Source organism: Cnephaeus nilssonii (assembly GCF_951640355.1).
Source record: "Cnephaeus nilssonii genome assembly, chromosome: 19".
NCBI lineage: Eukaryota > Metazoa > Chordata > Mammalia > Chiroptera > Vespertilionidae > Cnephaeus > Cnephaeus nilssonii.
The window spans coordinates 29,526,441-29,552,844 of record NC_137090.1 but is presented as its reverse complement, the minus strand read 5'-3'; the positions used below and the strand labels follow the sequence as shown (position 1 = coordinate 29,552,844).

At 49.3% G+C, this 26,404-nt stretch overlaps 1 protein-coding gene across 2 annotated transcripts in view; it reads left to right on the top strand.

The window, feature by feature from the left end:
- The window catches only part of ASIC2 (acid sensing ion channel subunit 2), a gene marked incomplete at its 5' end in the record, with an annotated part of 840,739 nt that overhangs the window by 781,367 nt on the left and 32,968 nt on the right, over nucleotides 1–26,404 (top strand). For both annotated transcript variants that reach the window (XM_079799147.1, XM_079799146.1), the window contains one exon: nucleotides 2,731–2,858. In XM_079799147.1, the coding sequence (XP_079655273.1) occupies nucleotides 2,731–2,858 (128 nt within the window). The remainder of the gene's footprint in view (nucleotides 1–2,730; nucleotides 2,859–26,404) is intronic.

The window sequence follows — 26,404 nt, the reverse complement described above, 5'->3', positions numbered from 1 at the left end:
TGGTCTCAGAGCCCGTATTTCCTTGGTCCTCCTCCCAGGCCGCACCTTAGCCTGCTTGGCTTTCTCTGTAAGAGCCCAGAGAGCATGAGGGGGCCAAGATGGGCACTTCGGTGACCACCCAAGCAGCGTATGGCAGACCCTTCCTACCAGGACTCTCAAGGGCTGGGGCCTCGGTCCCTATCATTGTCGCTGCCTCATGCTCAGTGAGCTGTGCCCTGAACTCGGAGATGAGCGAGCACAGGCGGCTAAGCCCACTATACATTCAATTCCTCTTCCCCCTCCGCCCCTGTCCAGCATGGAGCCTCATTGGCTTGTCGTCGGGACCACTGCCTCTTCTAGCCAACTGGCAAAGGGCAAGGAGGGTCAGGGGTCAAGGGACCTGGCTCCTGGGCTCTGCTCAGCCCCCACTTGTCATGTGGCCAGTGGCCACTGCCTTCTCTGTGAGCCTCAGTGTTCTCGCCTGAAAGATGAGAGGTTAGTTGAATTTAAAAAGTGTCAAGGGCTCTACTAGCTCCAAAATTCTATGCATCCATGAGTCATAGACCCTAGGCCTTTATTTTCTCTCTTCTCTCTCTCTCTCTCTCTCTCTCTCTCTCTCTCTCTCTCTCACACACACACACACACACACACACACACACACACACACACTCCAGTCCCCTACCTGGGCCACCATTGACTGAACCCAACCAGAAGCAGAGGGCGAGGGAGCCCAACAGTACAGTCTCTGCCAGGGCGTCTTCCAGGGAGAGCACAGTGGAGAGGACTGGCCAGGGGCCGGACAAACGGAAGCGATCCCGCACAGACGACCCCCACCACCACACGGCCGGTCTCCCTCCCCACCTTCTCCTTCCAAGCTGGCCATCCCGGCCACTGTCACAAAGTCAGCCTCGTCCAGCATGAAATTGCCCGGTATCGGGCACCACCCTGCCTCAGCCTAGAACATTTCTCCGGATTTTCCAAGCCGCTTCCCTTCCCACTTCTCTCCAGTGTTTATTTCCTCGGCGTGTTTCCTGTAATTTGCAAAGATGAAAGATTTAAGCTGCTTTTATGGCGATGTACTTTCCCTGCCCTATTATGCATTCTGCCCATCGGGCCCCATCTCCCCACCTCCCCCCGCAGAGCCCTCTCCTCTCTGCATGAGCAGAAAACACCGCAGGTAGACCTCGCCTCCTGCCACCGCAGCCGCGCTCCTGAGAAATGAGAGACCCAGCCTCTGCAGGTTGAACAAGCCCCACCGCCCTCCTCCTGATTCAACATCATCTTTCATGTTAAGCTGTCTGGGTGTCAGCCCGGTCCCAATTAACCAGGGTTCCTAACACTGTGTGTGTGTCGTAACTTCCCCGTTCTCTGTGCTCTCGCTCGCTCCCTGGGGCTTTGCATCCTGGTGTTCCTGATGTGTAAACAAATCCTTCACTGCACTGGGGCCAGCTCCGTGTTGAATCATTTAGTGGGGAGAGGACTGTGAGAATGTGAGTACTTCGGTCCAGCACCAAGCGGGTTATTGCAGGACTGGCGTCCTGCATGTGCGACCCATATCGTCACAGGTCCCCACGCTCAGAAGGGTTTAATGTTCTGCTACAGCTGTCTTACCCCCCAGTGCTGTTTTAGGAAGGGGCCCCGCATTTTCATTTGGCCTGGGGACCCAAAAGTTGTCTGGTAGTCCCAGCTACTGCTGCTGTTGTCGCTGCTGCTGTTGTTCAGTGAGCGGCCCACTTGCATCTTGGCAGGTGAGACCTCCCGAGGCCAAGACATGGGAGGGAGCCTGTTGCTGGGCAGCGTGTGGTGTGGTGTGGTGTGGTGTTTCCCAGTGTCCAGTCAGACCCTGAGCAGACTCGCAGCTGGTCCCAGGGCAGAAAACAGTAGACTCAGCCGAGGACACTTCCTCACTCATTTGCTGCATTCGGCCATGACTGAGCTCTGCTCCATTCCAGGCGCCGGGCTGGAAGGAAAATGACAGTGAAGACCTGTTCCCTTTCTCCAGCCCTCATTCAGAACCCCAGAGCCATGAAGCAGGGCATCTGCTGGCATGAAATAAACCACACCGCAAGGGGTAGAAAGAATGGTGGATTGTAAGTCAGGGGACCTGGCTTCTAGCCCTGCCCTGCTCTTGGCTCGCTGTGTGACCTTGGGTGAGTCAGTTGCCCTCTCTGGACTAGATCACTGCTTGCCCAAATGTGTTTGGCCTCAAACAACCCATTCCAGAATTTCCAGAAATGCGGATTTCTGGGCTTCAAACAACAAAAATGTATTGTCTGACAGCTCTGGAAAGGGTTTCTCTAGGCTAGCGTCTAGGTGTTGGCCGGGCTGCGCTCCTTCTGGAGGCTCCAGGGAAAATCCCTTCCCTTTTCCAGCTTCTGGATGCTGCCTACATTCCTTGGCTTGTGGCTCCTCCCTCCATCTTCAGAGCCAGTAGCACAGCATGTTCCCATTCTCTCTCTGACTCTGCTCCTCCTGCCTCCCTCTTACAAGGACCCTGTGATTACACTGGAACCCACGGAGAGCCCCGGATATTCTCCCCACCTCAAGATCCCCAGCTCATAGTATCTGCACTGTCCCTGTGCCAGGGAAGGTAACCTATTGACAGTTTCCAGGAATAAGGAGGGGGTCAACTTTGAGGGCTTCTAGTCTGCCGACCACTTGGCCTCTCTAGTGTCCCTTTGAGCGTGTCAGTCTCAGGACTCCATAGCCCTTGTCTCTGACCCACGGCTCTGTCCCTTTTTGTTCTTCCAGAGGAAACGACGTTTGAAGCAGGAGTGAAAGTTCAGATCCACAGTCAGTCTGAGCCGCCTTTCATCCAAGAGCTGGGCTTTGGGGTGGCACCAGGGTTCCAGACTTTCGTGGCCACGCAGGAGCAGAGGGTAAGTTCCTGGGCTCCCTCGGTCAGGGGTCCTTCACCTCTCAAGCCGCCTGCAGAGGGGTGAGGAGGAGGAGAAATGGGATTCCCACTTCTGGAAGATTCTGAATCCACCAGGAGGCTGGAGCACAGTTGGGCTCAGTAAAGGGATTCCCCCAGAAAATGGAGAAGGTGTCTGCTAACCTTTGTGACCCAATTCTCAGCTACTATATGTTGGTTCACAAGAGTGGGTGTGAAGGAAACCCAGCTTATTGTCTTTTTCACTGAATTGGTTGGGGTTTTTATTATACCCAACCATTCTGGCGGGGGGGGGGGATATTGGGAGAGGAATGGGGGAAACAGTACATGCTCTGAGAAACTGCTAACCAGGATTTGATATGTTGCATCACTTGTGTTAATGTAATTCAAAATTGCCTACACAAAGGCGAAGGAATGGGGCGTCACTCTCGTAATAGAATTAAGTGGAAGGAAGCTTCTTGCATGGGTTCCTGCCTGCTCTCTCGATTTGGTGCCGGGGAGGGCCCCTCCCCTCCCAGCAACCCGGACTGCTGCATCCACCCTGCATGTCAGTGGAGTGAGGACTGGCCCCGCCTCATGTCTGACATGGGTTTCACATCTTAGAAGGGAGACGTTCACGAATTCTCAGTCGCGACTCTTTCTTTCTCTTGTCCCTGGTGTGCCTGCAATAAAAGAGAGGCTGTGACTCTGAGGAAGTCTTAAACCAGATCATACGAGACAGTTCGCCCTGGGAGGCTTGGGGCAAGGAGTGAGGGCGGTGAGTGGTGGGGACACCGCTGTCGCGAGTCAGAAAGGGAGAATCCGGGAGAACATGCAGGAGTGATCAGCAAAGAGGTGCACGTAGAACTTACAGGTTCGGCTTGTTTTTAAAATGTAACTCAAATGTCGTCTCTTATCTAGTACTGACCGGAGTTCTTTAGCCATTTTATAAAACAGTATTCTGTATTAGAAACTGGGTTTAAATCTGTAAGCGAGCTATAGTTCTGAATCTCTGGGGGGAAATTGACGGTGTAGGTCTCAGCTGTACTTAATGCCTGGGCAGTTGCTGAAGGCCAAGTCCAGCCTCCACTGCAGCACCGAGCGGGTGGGCGGCAGCTTTGAGGCCGGGGCAGAGGAGGCTGGGAGGTTGGCCCGGCCTTCCAGACCCAGGGACTGAGATGTGGTAGGAGCAGAAATGGAGTGTGTGAGGGTGTGCACGAGGTGGGAAGTGAGCTGTGTCCCTAGGAAACCTCCCCCTTAAGGACAAAGAAGGAGGGCAGGAACCAGACAGCAGGGAGCCAAGTTTAGTGCTGAGGATTTGAGTCAGAAAAATAGTCTCGGGGATGTAAAGTACAGCATACGGAATACAGTCAGTGATATTGTAATAACTGTGTGTGGTGCCAGGTGGGTACCAGACTTATTGCAGGTGATGGCTTCATAAGTTATACAAATGTCTAACCTTTATGCTGTACACCTGAAACTAACATAATATTGGCTGTCAACAGTAATTGAAAGAATTTTTTAAAAGAGTGCGAGTCCTGGCCAGTGTGCTCAGTGGTTAGAGCGTGGCCCCACGCATCAAAGGGTTTGCTTCCCAGTCAAGGGCACGTACCTGGGTTGCGGGTTCGATTCCTGGCCCCAGTCAGGGCAAGTGTGGGAGGCAACCAATCAATGTGTCTCTCTCACATCGATGTTTCTCTCTCTCTCCCCCCTCCTCCCTCTCTCCTATCTACTGTCTAAAAATCAATGGAAAAAAAATATATCCTTGGGTGAGGATTAACAACAACAAAAAAAATTTAAAAGAGTAAAAATGCAGTGGAGGGGTGCAGATGGACAGGCAGTCTGGATGCACCAGAGCCCAAGCGATTAGCCGAGGTGTGCCAGCCCGCCTCTGAGTACTGCCAAGCTGGACCCTCGTCAAAGCGGCAAGGGCAGGCTTGAACCAGTAGCACACTCGTTGCAAGAGGAAAGAGGGCTCGGCATGAACTGAGCTCAACTCCGATTTGTCTAGAGGTGACCACGGCAGTCAGGGAAGTGAAACATTACAGAGAGTGTGGAGGAGAGTTGGTCTGCTTGAAACCCGTCTGAGTGTCCAGCTGGCGCTCATCCACGTTAGGCCCCCACCCTCCCGTACACACGGGGAGACAGAGGCCCATCTTCAGGGATTGGCAGGAACAAATAGTCAGTTCTTTGGGCAGCTTTGAGTTTTCTCGGGCAGGGCCTCTGAGGGGGCAGGGGGCTAGGCTCAGCCTCAGGATGTAGCTTTGGGTTGTCAGAGACCATGGTAGTGTTTGTTCGGGTCTTTGTAGGCCAACCCTGAGGCTAGAGTTTGGTCCAGGAGACAATCTTGGTCAGTCCCGCCTTCTGTGTGTTGTGTGAGCAAACCCTCCTCCCTTCAGAGACCCAGGCGTGGCTTAGACAATGACTCGCTGTGTGCATGCATCTTTGACTCTAAAGGTGAGTTTCTGACTCATTGCCCAGGGTAAATGGGACTCTGTGGGCTGTTCACTGTAACGGCCACACCTGTCGTGAGTGACTTACCTGAGCTGACATCTCTGTCCACATTGCTATCAGCATGAGGGGAGGCAAGTAGCATTCTCTGAACCCACAGGGTCACTCTGCCTGGCCATTAGCGAAGGTCAAAGGTCAGAGAGAAGGCAGCTCTTGGTAGATGGCCATTTCTTTGGCCTGAGAGATGCGCGTATCCCTTCCCCATTCCCACTTCCCCTGCATCAGTGACACTGAAGACATTTCTCTACACAGATCTTGTAACGTAAAAATCCACACAGGAAACCTATATGTTCATGTTGAACAGTGTCACCCCAATCAATTCAATAAATTAAACAATAATAAGTAAATAGATAAATAAGTAAAAGGGAATGTCTGGGCTGGGTGGGAAGGTGGAGCTGATGATTTCCACGAATCCTTCCGTTGCTTTCCCTCCCTCGTAGGAAGCAGAGGGACTCCCCACAGTGGGTGGAGAAACACATTCCCAGCTTCGGAGGGCAAATTCATTATTTGCTTTGAAGTATGTTCACAGAAAATCAGCCTCATTCAGATCCGTATTGCCATGATAATTATAACTAATACTAATATATTTCGTTAAACATTTTACAGTCTTCAAAGCATTTCCGCATCATCTCATTTGATCATTTCATTCATATTAATAGAGAAATACAAAAGCACATCCCGGAGCTAAATCTGATAATCCGTTATGTTTACATGTATATGAAAGAGCGTATTCATAGGAAATAAGACTTGAAGGGAAATAAGCCGAAAGACCCACAGTGGGGCGATGATGAATGATTTCTTTTCTTTTCTGGGTTTTTCCTTGTGTTGTATAATGTGGCTTTGTTTGGTTTCTCATTCAGCAAATATTTGTTGAGCACCTACTATGCGTGAAGTGATGGGGACACCGCGGTGAACACAGCAGAGCCAGGGTCCGTCCTCATAGAGCCTTTGTAGTCGTGTTTTTTCTCATAAAGAAAAGACAGTAATTAAATAATGGGAAGCCAAGTGTAATTTGGGGGTCGTCCCCCTTTGTACATTTCCATCCTGCCATGAGTACTGGCCTAGCCTACCCAGCTGATCTTGATGCTCACACACTGTGTTTCATTGCTTCTAAGATGCCTGTGTTTTCACATTGTGACATTTCTGAAACCAGGGCTTGTTCCCCAATGCGCTGCATCTCACAGTTCTGATCTATCGGCAGTGCTTTTTCTTTCTTGGTGGCACAAAAGATCATGGTGCATCCCAGTCTGTGGAGTCTACATGGATCCCACCCCAGGATTCCCCTGCCTGAGGTCAAAGTTCAAGGGAGTCTAAAAGGAGGTCAGGAGAGGGGACAAGACTGTGGGGAGCAGAAGGCTCTCCCCCTGGAAAGTCGGTGTGAATCGTGCTGGGGAAATTAACTCCTGAGTGAGAGCCCGAGGAGGAACCGGTGACTTACAGGAGCCCTGCCATGAACTTCATGCAAACGGAAAAGTCCTTCCACATGGGAAAACTCATCCCACCCGCGCAAAATTACACACGCACTCCTTTCAATATGCTTCCATTTTCTTTTGTAATCCAGACCAAATGGCCTTTTTAAACTCAGTGTTTGCCCTAACCCCAGTTAAGCCAAGGCATGCCCCTGCCTTTGCGGGCAACCTGAGAAATGTTCCCCTTCCCTCCCCGACTAGCTCAGCCCTACAGAAGCCCCTGCGAGACCTCAGGACCAACTCCCCCGGAGACAGGCATTGGGATAACGTGCTGGGAGCAGAAGCAGAACCCCGGAGATGAGACAAAAGATTACTGCTATCTGAGCGCTCACTGCCTGCCAGGCACTAGGCTGCGGAGACACTTGTCATGCGTTACCTCATCTAGTCCCACAACCCCGAAAGGGGGACAGAGTTACCTCCACGGTCCAGATGACAGAAACATAGTTAAGTAGCTTGCTTAAGGTCACATAGCCAGGGGAGTAGCAGGGCTCAGCTTTGAGCCAGATCTATCTGTGGGGAGAAAACCAGGCTACAACCCTGGGCCTCAGGTTTCCCATCCATAGAATGGGAGGACTGGGTTAAAGGACTTCAAAGGGCCTCCAGCACGAACAGCCTGGGAGCCCCTGCCTGTGTCCCTCGAGCACACAGCTGTCACCTGGGAGTTTGGCACCTGCTCCCTGCTCTGCAGGAGCTGGAGTAAACAGCAGCCCTAACATTAGAAGAGAGGCTCTGGGCATGCTCCTTGTTGGTGCCCATTCTTCAGCCCCACACATGGTGGTCGCATCGCTACCCTGCCTAAAACCCTTACACTCCCGGGTTTACTGTAATTTCCAAAATGCCAGCCCTTTAGAATGGCTTCTGAGACCCTCTTCCACCGGCCCCATGCCCCCTCTTCAGCCGCATTATCTGCCTGTGGTTGACCCTCATGTACCCTACATTCCAGAATGGAGACCCATTCACCAAATAGCCCATGCTCTTGGGTCTCTGGCTGGGTGCATTTGCACCCACTATTCCTTCTGCTCAGAACCCCTTATTTGTCTTTTCTGCCTGGCAAAGGTCTCTTCCTATTTCCAAATACCGTTCAAAGAGCATGGTCTCTAAGAAGACCTTCCCATCCATCCAAGGAGCTGCTTACAACACATTGTGCATTTATTTATTCCTTCAGCAAATGTTCGCTGAGCACCGACTGTGCCGGGAATATGAAGACGGGCAAGACCTGGCCCAGCCTTGGAGAGCTCACGGGATGAAGTGGGCTTCTAAGAGACACAAAACTCTCCTTATAGGACTTGCTTTCCCTTATGCATCACCGCTCCTTACACCTGCCTCTTAGGAACTTCCTGCTTGAGCCTCCCTCAGCCTTGTCTCACCAGAGACTGATAGCTCCCTGAGAGCAAGGCTTGTGTCTGTCAGATCGTACACCCCCAGTGCCTTGCTGTATGTGAGCTCAGGAAATGTGCATTGTTGAAACAATAAACGCACTCGAATGCTCCAATCTGCACTCTGTGCTCCAATAGCACTCAGATGCTGCACTGTAGCGCTCTCCCTGTCTCCGCCAACCTCCCCTGCCAAAACGCCATTAGAATCTGCCCCGAGGGCCCTCCATCTCCTGGAGGCTGTTAAGCCTGCCTGTGATGGATAGTGATGTCTGTATCATTTCTGGCTGCACACTTAGAGACCCTAACCAAGAGCTTATGAAAGGAGTCGGGGCTAGAGATAGAGATCTGGAAGCCATCTGTGTACAGGAGAGTAGATGGAGCAGACTCGAGGGCCAGGGCAGAACTCTGGGATGTGGGAAGAATTAGACGAGTAAGTGGCTATCTGGGCAAGTGCAAATCTGAGGCCGTCACGTTGGTAAGAGCACAACACAAACGGTCTTTGGTGTTGACCAGTCAGACTCTGCCCCAAGTTTAAGATGATTGCTCACACTGGTGGGACCCCCAATTGTGATTTGATGTCAAAAGACTTATCATCTCTCACCCCCTACTCAAATACCCGGGTGGAGATTCTTGTTTTCTAAATGTTTATCCATGTATTCATCAAGTTTTTTTATCCTCACCTGAGGATATGTTGCTTATTGATTTGAGAGAGAGAGAAAGGGGAAGGGGGAGGGAAGGAGAGAGAAAGAGAGAAACATTGATGTGAGAGAAATATTGATCTGTTGCCTCCCATACACACCCTGACTGGGAATCGAACCTATAACCTAGGTATGTACCCTGACCAGGAATCAAACTTGAAACCATTTGGTGTAGGGGATGAAGCTCCAACCAACTGAGTCACCCAGCCAGGGCTCATCAAATATTTAATCCACACCTTGACCTTGCCCATGCTTCTTGGTAGGCCTGCGAATGAACCTGGAGATTCTGGCTGTTGGTTGGCCACCAGCTTCATTATTCAGGACATTCTCTGGAACACATGGCCCTGGGTTTATATTTGAGGGTGACAGAAATACCATGGGGGTTCAGGGTTGGAAATCACTACCCAGAGGTGTCTCATTCTCACCAAGAACCCTTTCCACTACCAGCTGGAACCTTTGGGATGAGGATTGCAGTTCCACAGCCTGGACTCCGGGTTGGTTCCTCACTGGAGCTGTATCCAAAGTCCCGTGAGAAAGCCCATCGTCTCACCACACCCTGCATCGAGCGGCTCCCCCTGGCCTGGTCGGGGCTGCATGAAGGCAGACACTGACACGTGGTCCTGCTGGTCTCAATGAGGTCATTGGCAGGATGTGGGAGCCCAGCTGGCCCCTAGAGAAACTTACGCCTTTGCCTTTGACGTAGGTTAGACCAGATTTCCAACATCTGGAGGGAATCCCTCCATGGCTCACCACAGGAAACAGTATCCCCCACCTCAAACAAAAAGGCCCAACTGCCTCTCCCCTGCCTGCTTTGGGCAGCTCCCCTCAAGCTCCCCCAACACATCTTCCTGAGTGCCTTTCACAAGAGAGGCTCATTGTCAATCTGGCACCCAACTACGGGATCCTTAATATCAGTGTCTCCATGGGCCCCCTTAGAAATGGAGGTTTGCCCCGTTGTTGTGTTCAAGGCAGGAGGGGAGTTGGTTACACATGCCTTGAGCAATGTTCAGGCTGCCAAAGCAGGAGCCTCGTCCATACGGCAGCATCCAGCTCTGCTCCAGAAAGCACCAGGGAGGCGCAGGAAGCCGGAACACCCCGCTGTGTGGCCATTCACTCCATGAGCAATAGAGGACATTGTTTCCATAAACAGATGAAAATAGAAATCAATTAGGCATCTACTAGCTCAGCTGCTTCGTCACTTGTTACCACTCAAAGTAGAAATATCTTCAGATCGCCACATGGTTTTAACAATAGTTGGGTTTGCACCATTTTTTCCTGCACAATGAGAACTTGTTTTTATGAAGGTGGAGGGATGGCAAGGAGTGGAGGAGGGAGGAGAACTGTGATTGCCTAGGATAAGGCAACGTGCTCAGCTCTGTTGTGGGGGGCAGGGGAGGGCCACATACAATATGCTCAAGTCTTAGAAGGAGGTAGCATTGCTCTATCCTGCCTCCCCTCTCCTTTCCTTCCAACAAAGAGACTCCAGAGAGTTCTCTAGACTTACTTGTCTCTACCTCCTCACCTTCCTATCACTTCCCAGTCCACCTCTAGCACACCATTGAAACTCTTCTTTGTCAAGGTCATCCATGGAGTCTTTACGACTAAACCCAATCTCTGTTGATAAGGATGCTGCTCACTTCTCAGGCTTCATCCCACCGGGTTTCTCAGCAGCATGTGGACGTAACCACGCCTCCCTGTGACACTCTTCTCCACACTGCTCTGGTCTTTTTCTCGCCTCTCTGCCTGCTCCTCTTAGTCCTTTTCATAAGCAGTTCTTTTCCTGTTCGCCCCTGAGAGGATGGGCACTCCGGATGCTGTTTCTGGCCTCTCCCGGTCTGCATTTTCCTTGAATGAGTTTGGCCTTGACCATGACTTTCAGGTTGCTACCCCCAGCCCAGATCTCTTTCCAGAGCTCTAGACCCAACAATACAGGTGCTGCCGAGCGCCTCCGCTCCGAGTCCCACAGGCACCCAAAGGAACAGTCTAAACTGGGCTCATCCTCTTCCTGTGATTCCAAACCTGCACCCTAGAATTGCTGCTTCCCCTAGCTTCCTCAACCCCGTAAACAACCTGAGTACAAATCTGCATTCTTTAGATGTGTGTGACCTTGTGCCTCATTCTCCTCTGTAAAATGGGAATAAAGACGGTTACATTCAGTGGGTGACTAGAGGACTCAGTGAGTTAACTCATTTATGTAGAACAGCTCTTGGCATATAGTAAGTGCTCAGTAAATGCTAGCTATTATTATTATATCACCCTAGCTATTATTATTATATCACCCTAGCTATTATTATTATATCACCCTAGCTCAGGGGTCCTCAAACTTTTTAAACAGGGGGCCAGTTCACTGTCCCTCAGACCGTTGGAGGGCCGGACTATAGTTTAAAAAAAAAACAACTATGAACAAATTCCTATGCACACTGCACATATCTTATTTTGAAGTAAAAAAACAAAACACCCGCATGTGGCCCGCGGGCCGCAGTTTGAGGACACCTGCGCCTAGCTATTATTATTATATCACCCTGGCACTACTTAAATTCAGTCCTTGATACGTCACGTGGGTCAGAACAACAGCCACCTCGCTCATCTCCCTGCTGCCCATCTTGCCCTTCTCCAATCCATTTTCTGCATCAACATGCTCTTCCCAAAAGACATATCTGAGCATCCCCTCCCTCTTTACCCACAGGATGGAGTCCAGGAATATCCCCATGGGTCTTCTGCTCTGGCTCCTGCCTACCTTTTCTGCCTCATCTCTGTCTGCTCCCGGCACCCACGCAGGCACCAGGCTTACTGAACTGTGTGCAGTCATTCCCAAGCATCGCAAGCTCCTCCCCTCGCTCTCCTTGCCAACAACACCCTTCCCAGCCATCCTTTATCTCATTCACACCTGCCCTCTGAGACTTGGCTCCAAGGCAGCCTCCTCCAGAAGGCCATCCGAGAGTATTCTGTGTGACTCTCGCATAAAATTTACGATGACCATCTGTTTATTTATCTCTCTTCCCTACCAGATTGTGGGCTCTTTGAAGATATGACCCTATCTTATTTCTGTTTTTTATAACTCAGCATCTACATATAGAAGATGCTTGACAAATCGTATTAAGTGGAATGAATAAATAAATGAACGTGTGAAAGAGAGAGAAAGAGCCTCATTTATCATGTCACTCTCCTGCTTGGGACTCATTAGTATCTTTCCCAACCCAGAGAAAAAAGCCCAAATTCCACATCCTGACTTCAATTATCGCCGTTCCCAGTGATTATACCCCACTGCTCTTCAGCAGCCCCCCTCTGATTCACACACTGCCCCCCACACACACACACAGGCCTGGAGCCTTCCTGCCCCAGGCCTGGATCGTTTCCTGCTGAATCATTTATTTATTGAGCATCTACTATGTGTCAGGCACTGTGTTAGGCATGGGGGAGTCACCCATGAACAGGACTGACCTGGTTCTCAGAGCTCACGGTCTAGCAGGAGAGGCAGACAATCAGTCAATCACAGAGTAAGAGCTATATGTGGCTTTGTAATGTGCCCCGTATACTGCAAATTTCTTAAGGGAAAATATTAAGTCTTACAATTCTTAGATAGACAGACGGATGGATAGAATGTTGTGGAATGATCTCTGAGGACTGAGTTCAATAATTTACAGTTCATGTAAGCTCTACTTAGCCTTCAGATATGATGTAACTGAATTAAACAGTCTTTAACACTAGAAACTAAAAAATCAAATCCCTTTACTGAGTGCAAAAAACAAAAAAGGCTAAGCTGTAAGTTGTACTAACTGGTAGGGAAGCCCCACTCTGGTCCAATGTGGGGTGCCCACACTCACCAGCACCCATCAGGGCAGAACTTCCCCGGACCCCCTTGGCACTGGCTCTGACATCCGAATCCAGTTGTTTATCTCTCAGTGGCTATTTCCTCCTCAAACCCAGGAGGCAGAAGAGAGGAGACCCGGCCCAGCCAGTATGACTCAGTGGTTGAGCGTCGACCCATGAACCAAGAGGTCACTGGTTCGATTCCCAATCGGGGCACATGCAGGAGGCAGCCAATCAACGATGTTTCTCATCGATGTTTCTATCTCTCTAACCCTCCCCCTTCCTATCTCTCTAAAAAATCAATAAAAAAAACATATTTTTTTTAAATAAGAAGAAAGGAGGCTTAATGTCCATTCACTCATCAACTTTATCTTACTCAGGAGACAAGTTAATCCATCAGAACATTTTTTGGTTGGGTCCTGCTACCCAGGACCACATTATCTTTTGATTCATGAGCAGCTCGCTATCTGAACTCTGAACAGGGTGGCCTTGGATTCTGATGGGTTTTATTTTTTAATAAGGGACAAGCTATATCTGCAGAGGACATTTCCATATGCAGGCGGAAAGCTGTTTCATCTTTTTTTCCCTGCCAACTGGGAAGGTTAAATAATCACAAACAAATCTTATAGAAGTATCAACATGAAAGAAGAAGGAAGGGAGGGAAGATGGAAGGGAGGGAGGGAGGGAGGGAGGGAGGGAGGGACGGTCCCGCTGACCGTCATACTCCCTTGGCCAGGGCACAGGAAGGGGGCCTGGTAAAGACATCTCTTTTCTATTCCCCTCCTTCTCCTTCATGCTTGAAAACAACTGTTGCCCAGGGATAGAGAGGTCCCAGCATTTGTTTCTGGGGTGACAAACTGGCTGGGTAGCCCCAGTCATCATCCGCTGGGCACTGGTAAATCTTAGTCCTAATCTGTTAGACTGCTCTGTCCCCCCCCCCCCCCCCCGCATCTTTGGTCTCTCGCCTACTGAGATCTCTCCTTTTTTTAGCATTAAAAACTTTTTAACAGCCAGCCAATTATTCATACACGTTTACCTAGTAAGTGATTGGCATGTCTTGCTCTATGCATTGAAAGTATGCCCTTTGTTCGAACGCGAGGACGCCAAAACAGCAAGCACAGAGCCTAACGCTGTAAATCAGAGAATGAATGAAGGAGTGAATGAATGAATTGCAGACTTAATCAATATTGGTTAATGGATTGCAATCAACCCTGCAGCAGATTCTATTGTGGAACAAAAAGCCATTCTGAAATGGGAGTCATCGCTCCCTGATTGATCTGCTTTCTGTTTTGAGACAGCTCTCAGCATCCTTAAAAGGGGACCTTTGTCTCAATTGGGTGGCAAAGGACAGGAAGGTGGCATTGGGCCAAGGCTATAGGGAGAGCCAAGAGGACTGCGAAAGGCACACACAGAAGGGGGGGCGAGACCCCAGCAAAGAAGCCCTCCATCTTGGGAGAGGGCAGACAGGCAGCTGAGGGGAGAGTAAACTGGGAGCACCTTTGGCCCGGAGAGTCGCGTGGGGACGTGGGGGGACCCATAAAATACAAAAGCACGCATCCGCTTCAATCTAGCAGTTTCACTTCTTGGAATCTGTTCTGGAGAAACACTTACACATGTGCCCCGAGAAGCATGGACAAAGATTCTTTCTGCAGCCCTGCTTGTGAGAGCAAACATTTAGAAACAACTTAATTGTTCAGTGGGGGACGATTAAATAAAGGAGGGCAAATGCGTACAAATCCCCCACCTCCCCTACAACAGGTAAACCAGGGTGGGAAGACCTGAAAGTCCCTAGGGGGAATTTTCCAGGATATATTAGTAAGTTTAAGAAAAAAGAAAACAAATTACAGAACAATGCAATCAGTGCAATTCCATTTGTGTTCAAAATACCCACACGCTAAACTAAGCGATGTGTTTATAAATGCGCATGTGTGCCTAGTAGCACACAGAGAACTGGAGAGGAGCATGCCATACTGAGAGCCGCTGGGCGGGTGGGGGGTGGGGGAGGGGAGGGGGGACAGAATTGAGTGCGTGAGATTTTTTACTTTTCTGGAATATTTACAATAAGAATGAATTTGTGTATTTATAATTGTGCAAATGTTTAAGGGTGTGCATAACGCAGCTATTTACAAATACGGTTTTTGGGTTGGACCCGGCGTCTGACAGGCTCTCGTAAGGGTGGGGGCCTGCTGCCTCCAGCCAGGGACAGCCTCCTCCCTAGCTACTTGGTCCAGTCGTGCCTCATCACGACTGCCTTCAAGACGGGCTTCCCTGGGCCCATCTTACACCTGGGGAAACTGAGGCTCAGAAGTGGAGAGACGGAATTCAGACCCAGACCTTGCAGCTTCCAAAGCCTGTGTTCTTCCCACCATCCCACCCTTTGTCTGAGCTCACAGGCCACCAGAGGCCAGGGCCTCTGACAGCTACGTGGCAGGGTTCCTGGTCACCAATGGGAGAGAAGACCCTCCATGAAAGAGGATCCATTTCAGAGCTCCACATCTTTCTTTCTTTTTTAAAAAATATATTTTTATTGATTTCAGAGAGGAAGAGAGAAGGAGAGAGAAATAGACACATCAATGATGAGAGAGAATCATTGATCAGCTGCCTCCTGCATGCCCCCTACTGGGGATTGAGCCTGCAATCCAGGCATGTGACCTGACCGGGAATCGAACCCTGACCTCCTGTCGATGCTCAACCACTGAGCCACACCAGCCAGACAGAGCTCCACATCTTTCTAATGCCAACTCCTCTTCAAATGTGATTGGTGTTGCTTTATTTTACAAGCTTTTAAGAAGCCGCTTAACGATAGAAAGCTGATAGGTAGCAAACATTGCTATTATTATGGCTATTCCCTCAGGCTTACCCAGTTCTTCCATTGGTCCTAGTCGAAATGAGGATGAGTCACTGTAGAAATTTTCCAAGGAAACACACTCCCATTATGTCCTCACACCATGGCAACCGTCAAAAGACTGGATTGTACGGTACATGTCATGTGCCCGGGCAGCGCGGCGGCCCTCCTGGGACTGCGTTCACTGTGGCACTGCTTTTCCACATGTTTTCCAGCAGGAGACTGGACTGTCCGTCCTCTTCCCAGCGGGGAAATCCATTTGTCATTACGATCGGGAATGACAGCTGAGCTCCCTGCCTGCTGCCTTGCTATGAGAGGGAGAGGAAGCAGCGAAGGCAGTCAGGAGTGGAGGACAGAGCCCCGGTGATGGTCCTGACTCTGCCATTCGCTCTCCATGTAGCCAGGGCAGTTTACTATACCTCTTTGGGCCTCAGACTCCCTACCTGTCAAATGGGCTAGTAATGCCTATTTATCTCACGTGGCTCTTGTGAGGATCAGATTTGGTAATGACTGTGCAAGCACTTTGATTGTGAAATGGCTCCGTCACTCGTTTCTAGATAGAGAGGCAATGACTCAGGGTGGAGCCAGGCATCCCTGATTCAAATCTTCTCTGACCTGGGACAAGCATTTAACCCCGGGTATGAAAGTGAGCCTCGTGTTGACATGGCTTGGACTGGTGGTGGCTGCAGAGGCTCCGACTCCTGCTTCTAGTCAACATATAGTAACTGAGTGGGTTTATCCTCTCACACAAAACCACCACACACAAAAAGACAAAACATATGAAACGACCATTTTCAAGTGTTCTGAATTTTGAAAGGCAGAAAATGAGGGGAAAGGAGAAGGGAGACCAAGTGGACCCAACAGACCACAGGTAGCAACACGGTAGACTTAAATCTAACACGGCAACATTCACATAAAACGAAAATGGTTTCAGCGTGACAATTAAAGGGCAGATTGTCAGACTGGATGATAAAAAAAAGCAAGTCGTCCCAACACTGTGCTGGTTACCAAGAACATGCATTTTAAATATAAAGATACAAAAAGTTCAAAGAAAAGGATGGAAACATATATATCATCCTGGCACTAACCAAAACAAAGTTAGAATGGCTAGACTCATATCAAAGTAGATTTCAGAGCCAATAATATCACAAAGAAAGATAAAGAAGGCCATTACATAATGATGAAAGGGCCAATTCATCACAAAGACATGAAAATCCTAAATATTTATGCACCTAATAACAAAGCTTCAAAAATACATAAAGCAAAAAATTGATAGAACTGCAAAGTAGACAAACCCACAGTCCTAGCTGGGGATTTCAAACCTCTCTCTCTCAATAATTGTTAGGACCAGTAGACAGAAAACCAGCAAGGAAATAGAAGATTTGAACCACGCTGTCAACCATGTTGACCTAATAGACATTTGCACTCCCTGCAACAATGTCAAAATAAACATTCTTTTCAAGTACACAAAGGACAGTTGCCAAAACGGAACATGTTCTGGGCCACAAAACGAATTTCAGTGAAGTTAAAAGGGCTCAAGTTATGCAAAGTATGTTCTCTGATCATAATGGAATTAAATTAGAAATCAATCACAGGAAGATATCTGGAAAATCCCCAAATATTCAGAAGCTAAATAACATACTTCTAAATAATTCACAGGTGAAAGGAGAAATCAAAAGACAGATTGGAAAGCATTTTGAGCTGAATAAAAATGAAAATTTGTAGATGCAACTGGAGCAGTACTAAAAAAGGAAATTTATAAAAATAAATGTCTGTATTAAGCAAAGAAGAAAGTCTCAAACCAATGACCTCAGCTTGCACATTAAGAAACTAGAAAAAAAGAAGAGCAAATTAAACCGAAAGTAGACACAAGAAAGGAAATAATTAAAATCAGAATAGAAATCAATGAATTATAAAAATAGAGAAAAACAAGGAAGCCCAAAGATTTTTTGAGATGATTAATAAAATTAATAAACCTGTAGCTAAAATGATCAAGAAAAAAAAAAAGAGAAAAACATGAGATGTTAGGAAGGAGAGAGGTGACCTCGGTACAGAATCTATAGGTATATAAAGGGTAATTAGAGAAAATTTAATAACTTCGTACGCCAATAAATTCAGCAACTTAGGGCTTGAGGGGGAGCTGTAGTGACTCAAATTCACAGTCACTGCTAGGTGCTGCACCCAGGGTGACCAGCCGTCCTTCCCCTAGGCGCTACCTGAATGCGCTCCAAGTTGTCTTTCTCACCCTCAAGGCTCACTAGTAAGTCCCCAACTCCGGAAGTTCTTTACTGCCCCAGAGCAATAAAGACATGCCCTTCAGAGAGAGGACACAGGGAAAAGACTGCAGGAAGTGGGTTCCCAGGGCCCCGGAGGAAATCCTGATTGGGAGGATGGCCCTGTGTCCTGCCGCGGTGGGGAAGGACCAGGGGGAGAGAGCCCCTCTGTTGTAAGGTGGGAGGTGAGTTAGCGTGTGCTCCGGCGTCCCCACTGCCTGGATGGAATCCCAGTGCCACCCTCACCGCTGCGGCAGCTCGAACAAGGGCCTTAACCTCTCAGGCCTCTTCCGTCAGCGGAGAATGAAAAGCATTCCCACTTCAAAGGGCTGTCGTGAAGGTTAAATGAAATAAATGCTCTAAAAACCTGACATAGAGGGTTTTCTTTTTCATTTAGCTCCACTTTTTAAAAAGATGTTTTTATTGATTTCAGACAGGAAGGGAGAGGGAGAGAGAGAATCATTGATCGGCTGCCTCCTGCATGATCCCACACTGAGGATCGAGCCCACAACCCGGGCATGTGCCCTTGACTGAGAATCCAACCGTGACCTTCTGGTTCATAGGTCGATGCTCAACCACTGAGCCACGCCAGCCGGACTTAACTCCACTTTTTATGCTTTCAGCTGCCTAGCCCGATCCTCCCATTTCGGTTTTCTCTCCTTAGCTTATGTCAAATGAGGCTGATGTTAGTGACAGAAACCGACCTTACCACTACTTCTTACACATGGTAGACACTTCATAAATATACGTGGATGAATGAACAAATAGCTGCTCGTACTGGAAGGTGAGGATGGACGTTGCGGCCCACACCGCCCCCCCCCATGCCCGTCCTCCTCCAGGTGTCATTTGAGTGAGAAGTCATTCAGTCGTTTTCAACAGATCTAGAGCCCTTACCATGTGCCATTACTTTTAGTAAGCTAACCCAAACAAGCATGTCCATCCAGTAGGATGCGTCCCCCTTTTCCACCTGAGAAACTAACACTGAGAGGACTTACCCACAAACCCTGGAAGTGACCGGGCTCTAAATCAAGCCCAAGTCCTGCCCTAAATCCACAGGCCTAACCACCCCCCACAGTGCCACGCAAAGGCTTGGTCATCTTTCCCTTCAGACGTTATACACATGCATCACTGTAGATTTGGGAAAGACAGAAAAATTGAAAGCATGAAAACTTAACCACCGCCCTAGCTGGTTTGGCTCAGTGGATAGAAGAGGCATCCTCAAACTATGGCCCGAGGGCCACATGCGGGTGTTTTTGCCGTTTTGTTTTTTTACTTCAAAATAAGATATGTGCAGTGTGCATAGGAATTTGTTCATAGTTTTTTTTAAACTGTAGTCCGGCCCTCCAACGGTCTGAGGGACAGTGAACTGGCCCCCTGTCTATCCCATCGGCCTGCGGACTGAAGGGCCTCGGGTTCAATTCCAGTCAAGGGCACATGCCTGGGTTGCGGGCTTGATCCTCAGTAGAAGGTGTGCAGGAGGCAGCCGATCAATGATTCTCTCTCATCCTGGATGTTTCTATCTCTCTCTCCCTCTCCCTTTCTCTCTGAAATCAATTAAAAAAAAAAATTAACCACCAATGACATCCTGAGTTTTAACACTTTGGAATATTTGTTCAGGTTTCTTTTTCGGCCTATAGATTTCATGGATTTGGGGTGGGATCATTTTCTGTGGTGGTAGTTGTTGTAGGTTTTTTCATCGTTCTTGTTTTTTATTTTAGAGCCATGATTATACAGCAGTGATTGTTAACCAGTGTGCTGCAAGAATTTTTAAAACACACAATATCTGACTATTTAGTCAGGGGCACTGACCTCTTTTCGCTTAGCTTGTCAAATATTTTTTAATGTTTTTTTAAGACAACAGGCAACACAACAATAACCTTCTGGTGTGAGTGAATCAAAATTATACCTATCATTTTGTCAGATCGGCAAAAGTATATTTTTGGTGTGCCATAAAATTTTAATAATTAATTTGTGTGTGCCATGAGGTGGAAAAGGCTGAAAATGGCTGTTATATGGTATAAGCAGGTGTGTGTCCTCACTCAACATTGTGTTGAAAACATTTTCTCCTTGTTCTTGCCTACTCTCCACAGCCATCATTTTAATGGCTGCATGACATTTCTGCTCAATGGGCCCATCACAGTGTAGCTGCCCTCCCTCTGGTGTTGAACACTTGGACTGCTTCATCTGTTCTTGCTACTGTAACAAACACTCCGCCGAACATCTTTGTGCACAGAGTCTACATCACTTTTAGACTAGTATTAATTCTCTCCTTGGACTCATTTTTAGAAGGATGAGATTACCGGGGTCCAGGGACATTAGCATTTGTAAGGCTCTTGAAAAATACTTCCCCAAAGATGTTCACGTACCGTAAAAAAGAAAAGAGCGAGTAGAGGACCAAAGGAAGATAGACGGTGACTAGAGAGCTGACAGCCACAGACAAGAAAAACAGGGGCTGCCAGCAGTAAAGCTTTATCATGGACGGGGTTATGTCAAAGAGAAGCTATGGCAAGAATCAAAAAGACGTTTTCTTACTTCTCTGGAGGAAAAAGAACAGATATAAATACTGCATGTGGGTAAGTCAAATAAAGATATTTTCAATCGCTCTAAAAGCACAATAGGTATGCTTGCTATAAAAAAAAAAAAAAAAAAAAGACACATGGCCCAGCCGACATAGCTCAGTGGTGGATCATCAACCTATGAACCAGGAGGTCACGGTTCAATTCCCAATCAGGGCCTGTGCCTGGATTGCGGGCTCAATCCCCAGTGCGGGGCATGCAGGAGGCAGCCAATCAATGATTCTCTCTCATCCTTGATGTATCTCTCTCTCCCTCTCCCTTTCTCTCTGAAATCAATAAGAATATATATGTTTTAAAGTGACACATGGAAATATACTCTAATCAAACCGTTCTCGCAGCCTTTCCCAGCCTGCCACACCAGGTTCCCAAGTCAGGTCTGTCGCTGGCGGCTGTGCCACCTGCTGGCCGCCCTGCACGTGGTCTGCAAGCGCCTGACTTACCTCCCAGGGCTTCCTATGAGGCTGAATTAGCTCATGTGTATGACACTCCTTTGTACAACTTCAATCACTTACACGATCTGCCGGTCAAAGATTAATTTCCTATTAATTATCATTCATAGCACAAGGACCTTCCTGGCTCTACAGAAGGCATCCCAGAATTGTTTCTCCAAATGTTTTAATACGCCAATAAACGTTATGTAGTTCCTTTCAAGTAGGCTTATATCAATTCATCAGCAGGAGGCATGCGTGATTTTACTGGAAAACTCAGATTCTATAAAGCAAAGCACATGTCTTCTTTCTCCATCTGGGCAGGTACCGCCTCTGTCTGTCCCGTGCTCCCACCTCCAACGCCGGATAAGACTGTGCTGCCTCCCAAGCCCCCTGGAGCTGAGCTGCCCACATCTGTGTGCCTGGGCTACGTAGCCACACTCCAGACTTCCCCACATGCAGTATTTCTATCCGTTCTTTTTCCTCCAGAGAAGTAAGAAAACCACGGGCCCTCCAGAGCCCCCAACCCTGAGTCAGCCCTGGAGCCAAGGCATACATACACACAGGCCATCCCCTCACTCCTGCCCAGCACCATGGGGCCCCCCTGCTTGAAAGTGATTTTTCTTCCACTCTCCTCCAGAGGGTTATCCAGAAAGGTGTCTGATTCCTCCAACCAGAACAGCCTTAGAGGACTTGCCAGCTGGTGTGGCTCGGTGGTTGAACATCGACATATGAAGTAGGAGGTCATGGTTTGATTACCGGTCAGGGCACATGCCCAGGTTGTGAGCTCAATCCCCAGTAGGGGGCATGCAGGAAGCAGCTGATCAATGATTCTCTTTCATTGATGTTTCTATCTCTCTCTCCCTCTCCCCTCCTCTCTGAAGTCAATTTATATATATACTAGAGGACTGGTGCATGAAATTCATGCATGGGGTGGGGGGAGGTGTCCCTCAGCCCAACCTGCAACCTCTCCAATCCAGGACTGCTGGCTCCCAACCGCTCGCCTGCCTGCCTTCCTGATTGCCACTAACCGCTTCTGCCTGCCAGCCTGATCACCCCCTAACCACTCCCCTGCCAGCCTGATTGATGCTTAACTGCTTCCCTGCCAGCCTGTTTGCCCCTGACTGCCCTCCCCTGCAGGCCTGGTCACCCCTAACTGCCCTCCCCTGCAGGCTTGATCGCCCCCAACTGCCCTCCCTTGTAGGCATGGTCCCTCCCAACTGCCCTCCCCTGCTGGCCATCTTGTGGTGGCCATCTTGTGTCCACATGGGGGCAGGATCTTTGACCACATGGGGGCAGCCATCTTGTGTGTTGGAGTGATGGTCAATCTGCATATTACTCTTTTATTAGATAGGATAGAGGCCTGGTGCATGGGTGGGGGCCAGCTGGTTTGCCCTGAAGGGTGTCCCAGATCAGGGTGGGGTTCCCTTGGGGCGTGGGGCAGCCTGGGCGAGGGGCCTGTGGTGGTTTGCAGGTCGGCCACGCCCCCTGGCGACCCAAGTGGAGGCCCTGGTATCTGGGATTTATTTATCTTCTACAACTGAAACTTTGTAGCCTGGAGCGGAGCCAAGCCTCCTGCTCGCTCCGTGGTGGCAGCCATTTCTGTTGGGATTTGTTTATCTTCTATAATTGAAACTTTGTAGCCTTGAGTGGAGGCCTGGGCCCTCCAGGGTGTGTGGAAAGCTTGGCTTCCTCCATCGCCGGGGAAACCCAAGCCTCCCTCCTGCTCACTCCTTGGCCGCAGCCATCTTGGTTGGGGTTAATTTGCATACTCACTCCTGATTGGCTGGTGGGCGTGGCTTGTGGGTGTAGCTGAGTGGTGGTTAATTTGCATATTATTCTTTTATTAGATAGGAGGTGTGTGTGTGTGTGTGTGTGTGTGTGTGTGTGTGTGTGTGTGTTTGAAAAAAAACTTAGAAGACTGTGGGGTTTGGCTGTCAGGCGTTACAACGCAGCAAGCCCTGTTCAGGAGCACAGGTAGAGCCGCATTTTAAATTTTCATGCCTCTTTCATCTCAGCTTCCAGCTGCCATGCTCATGTCCACCTCCATGGGCAGGTGGGGAAACAACAGGTACTTAGAGCTGTCATCTATGTCTTCCTCTTGATTTACAGCTGAGATAGCAGATTCCATTGTCCCCCCATCACCTCAATATTGAGAATGAAGTTTCCCAAAGCTGGTCTTTCTTTAACTTCAATGTATGTCAGAAGCAGATAGGAAGCGAGTTAAATGCATGTTCCTAGATCAAACCTACTACATCAGACTCCCTGAAGGCAGGGCCGAAGAATCTGACTTTCTGACAAACCCCCCAGGAATGCAGATGCACCCCAAAGTTGGAAAACTCTGGAATGGTGAGAAGGCCCGGAAGACCGATTGCCATTCAATGGCCAGAGCGCTAAGTGATGCTGCTGCATTCTGAGAGCCCTAACGTGGCTCCTCCCTGGCACTGCCTCTCCTTCCGTCCACCTCCTTACACACGCCCACCAGCACGTTCACATGGGCCTGTTGGGTGGAGGAACAGGCGAGTTCCAAATCCTGGGCCTCTCGGCAGGTGGTCAGCAGCCGTGGGAGAAGCCGGGCTTCGGAAGGAAATCTGGCCAGCCGGGCACACTCAGCTCCTTCCAGGGACAGCGCTCACCTGCTTGAAGTCACCGGCTCAATGGGGTGTTTCATTTCTGCATCATTTAACAGCTTATTCTTCCCATTAATTTCGTCCTCAGGGCAATCTCTGATGGGAAGTGCATCGATTTCGTTCCATGGACAGTAAACTTTATAGAGCAACCCAGGTCACCCAGCCCTGAACGGCCTGCCCCTGATGGGGGGACGGCAGGCGCTCTGATATGGGGGCATGAGGCCCTGGAGAAGGCCCACAGGTAGCCCCTCGCATGCCTTCGGGGCTGGGAAAGAGGGTCTGTGAGCCCTGGTGATGTGCCTGTTTCCCCAAAGAGGCTGAATTCCACCTGAGGAGCTGGGGAGAGGTTGGGCACCCTACCCTGCGCTGTCAGCAGTGATAACCAGGCAAACTGCATCAAACATGTCCATGTGTCCATGTTTAACTTGAGATATTTTTACTTCAACTCCTTCCAAGCTCTACTGTTCATTTCTGCATGGATTTTCCAAAGAAGAGTGACTCTCTCTCTCTCTCTCTCTCTCTCTCTCTCTCTCTCTCTCACACACACACACACACACACACACACACACACACAGCTGTGTACCAGTGGAGCCTGTCACCTACAGTACAGGCTTAGTATGGCAGGCTAGTTCGAGCTTTGAATAAGGAATCCAGGCATAACCCAGAGACCTGAAGCCTGGTCCCCAGGCAAATCACTTGGCTTTTCTGGACCTCAGTTTTCCCATCTGTCAAATAGGCTGGACTAGATTCATGGATCTCAACCTAGCCACAGGATGAGTATCCTCTAGGCAGCTTTTGAAAAATACTGCTATTTGGGCCCTGTACCGGAACAACAAATCCTAATACCAGGTGAGCCCGGAGCACCTGAGCTTTCTTCGGGCACCCCCAGGGATCCTGCGCAGGGTGGCCTGAGCACCATTGCCCTGGGCGGTCCAGTTCTGCTATTTCGTTGATTCTACCGTTTATCATGGAGGAGATGAGATGCAGAGAGAGACGATGAAATAGCTGCTTTTCTTCTAATTCCCATGAAGCGAGGCCAAGGGTGGAACAGCTGACACTGTGCCATCTGAGATGCAATTGCACTTAGGAATTTCCTGAATAGAAAGCAAATGATGCTCTGAATATAAAATTAGACAACAGAAGCCCTCCGCTTGAGGTTTCTTAGCAGAAATGTTCCGCCAAGGGACAAGAAGGGATCCTTCTCCGCAGGGGCCGCCTGGCGCACAGGATGAGCTGGGGGTCTCAGGAGCCATGGCCGTGCAGCGATCACAGGGACACCTCCCTGCTTCCCTCTGGGCCGATGGTGCTGTCAGAAATGACACTGCACCACGTCCTGGATCAGCCTCCGGCTGGCCGTGCACCCAGATAAGTCCCTCCTCTCTGCACCTCATCTCGTCCTCTGTAAAATGGGGCTGGGGCTGTTAACCTTTTGTACTCGGATGTCGAGATTAAAATTACTCTTTGAATGTATAAATAATTTGAAATATAAAAAAATCCAAATAAATAAGTTTGTATGAAAAGAAACTCCAGTTTTTTATTCTACTGCCCCACTTTGTAAAATCTGGGGTATTTAAAAAATTAAATCCCGAGTAGAATAAAGGAATCGAGAAAAAAGCAAGCGAGTGCAAAGGGTTAAATGGATGTCCTATTCCATCAATTCTACGTCACGCATGTAACATCTGTAAAATTAAGGCGGGTTACAGTTGGCGGCCTCTCATCATTAACTGGCAGATGCCATTCTCTCGGTGGCATGCAAAGTAACGGTGCATCTTCCAAGGGCTGGCATCTGGGGACAACAGTAAGATGTGGTCATATCTTTGGTCCCTCCCAACTCAAACATCCTAAAAATTCCATGATCTCAAGACTCTGCGGCCTTCCCTCCAGATCACCTTTACCTTCAAAGTGTATATTCATCATGCCTGGTAGAGAGGCACCGATTCCATTAGCTTTGTGCCCTTCCGTGTTATTGTCCAGGGACCAGCAGCATCAGCAAGACCAAGCATCAGAAACACCGCTGGTCAGACAGACAGCCTTGGACCCATCCCCGGCCTGCTGAATTAGAAGCTGCATTTCAACAGGATCCGCAGGGCTAACCTGGGCCCCGTGGAGGGGAGGGAGCTTGCCCAAGGCCACGTGGCCAGTGGCGGCAGAGCCCCCTGAGGCCGCTGATGGCGTGGCATGAAGTGTGCTGAGAATTCCTGCGGCCCACCCCGCACGTGCCCTGATGTCTAAAGTCAGGGATCTATGTAGCAAGTGGCAAACCTGCAATGGCCTTTCCTCCCAGGCCAGGGCATCACGGGTCGTGTCCGTTTCTCCTCAGAGCCCGTAAAAGAGGACCTCTTACCCCAGTTCTCTCTCTGAGTGCCAGTGAACGATCCAAGTGACTGAAATCTGCGTGGGGGAGCGGTGTTTGCTCGATAAATGAAGCGCTGGAACACCTGAGATGCCACATTTGCGAAACCTGCAGCATAAGCTTTTCTGCGATGATAAATCCTCTCTGGCGTCAGGCAAAGCCAAGCGCCACCGGCACCCCCGAGGACAGTCTTCTGAAGAATTGCAGCTCACGCACGGCTCAGGAAAAACTTGAGTATTGATTTCCCTCCCATAACTGCACTACGTTAGCGGTAAAACCAGAGAGTCCTGGAGCACGGCAGCCGGAAAAGCCCGGGGACCATCAAGGACCAGCCTTGCCAAGCAACCTTCAGGTTTTGTTTCTGGAGAAACTGAGGCCCAGGGAGGGACGGTTGCCTTGGGAACTGGCGTGGCTGCAACAGAGCGGGGGTTGAGGCAGATGAGCTCCAGCTGTGTGCCAGCCTGGGGAAGAGAAACCAGGCTCCCACGCCCCAGCCCCCAAAAAGCTTGAAGGCATGTTGGCCAATAAGGTCAATAAAGGTTCTGCAGGTGCTGGGATCAGACGTGAGCCAGGACACCAGGTCT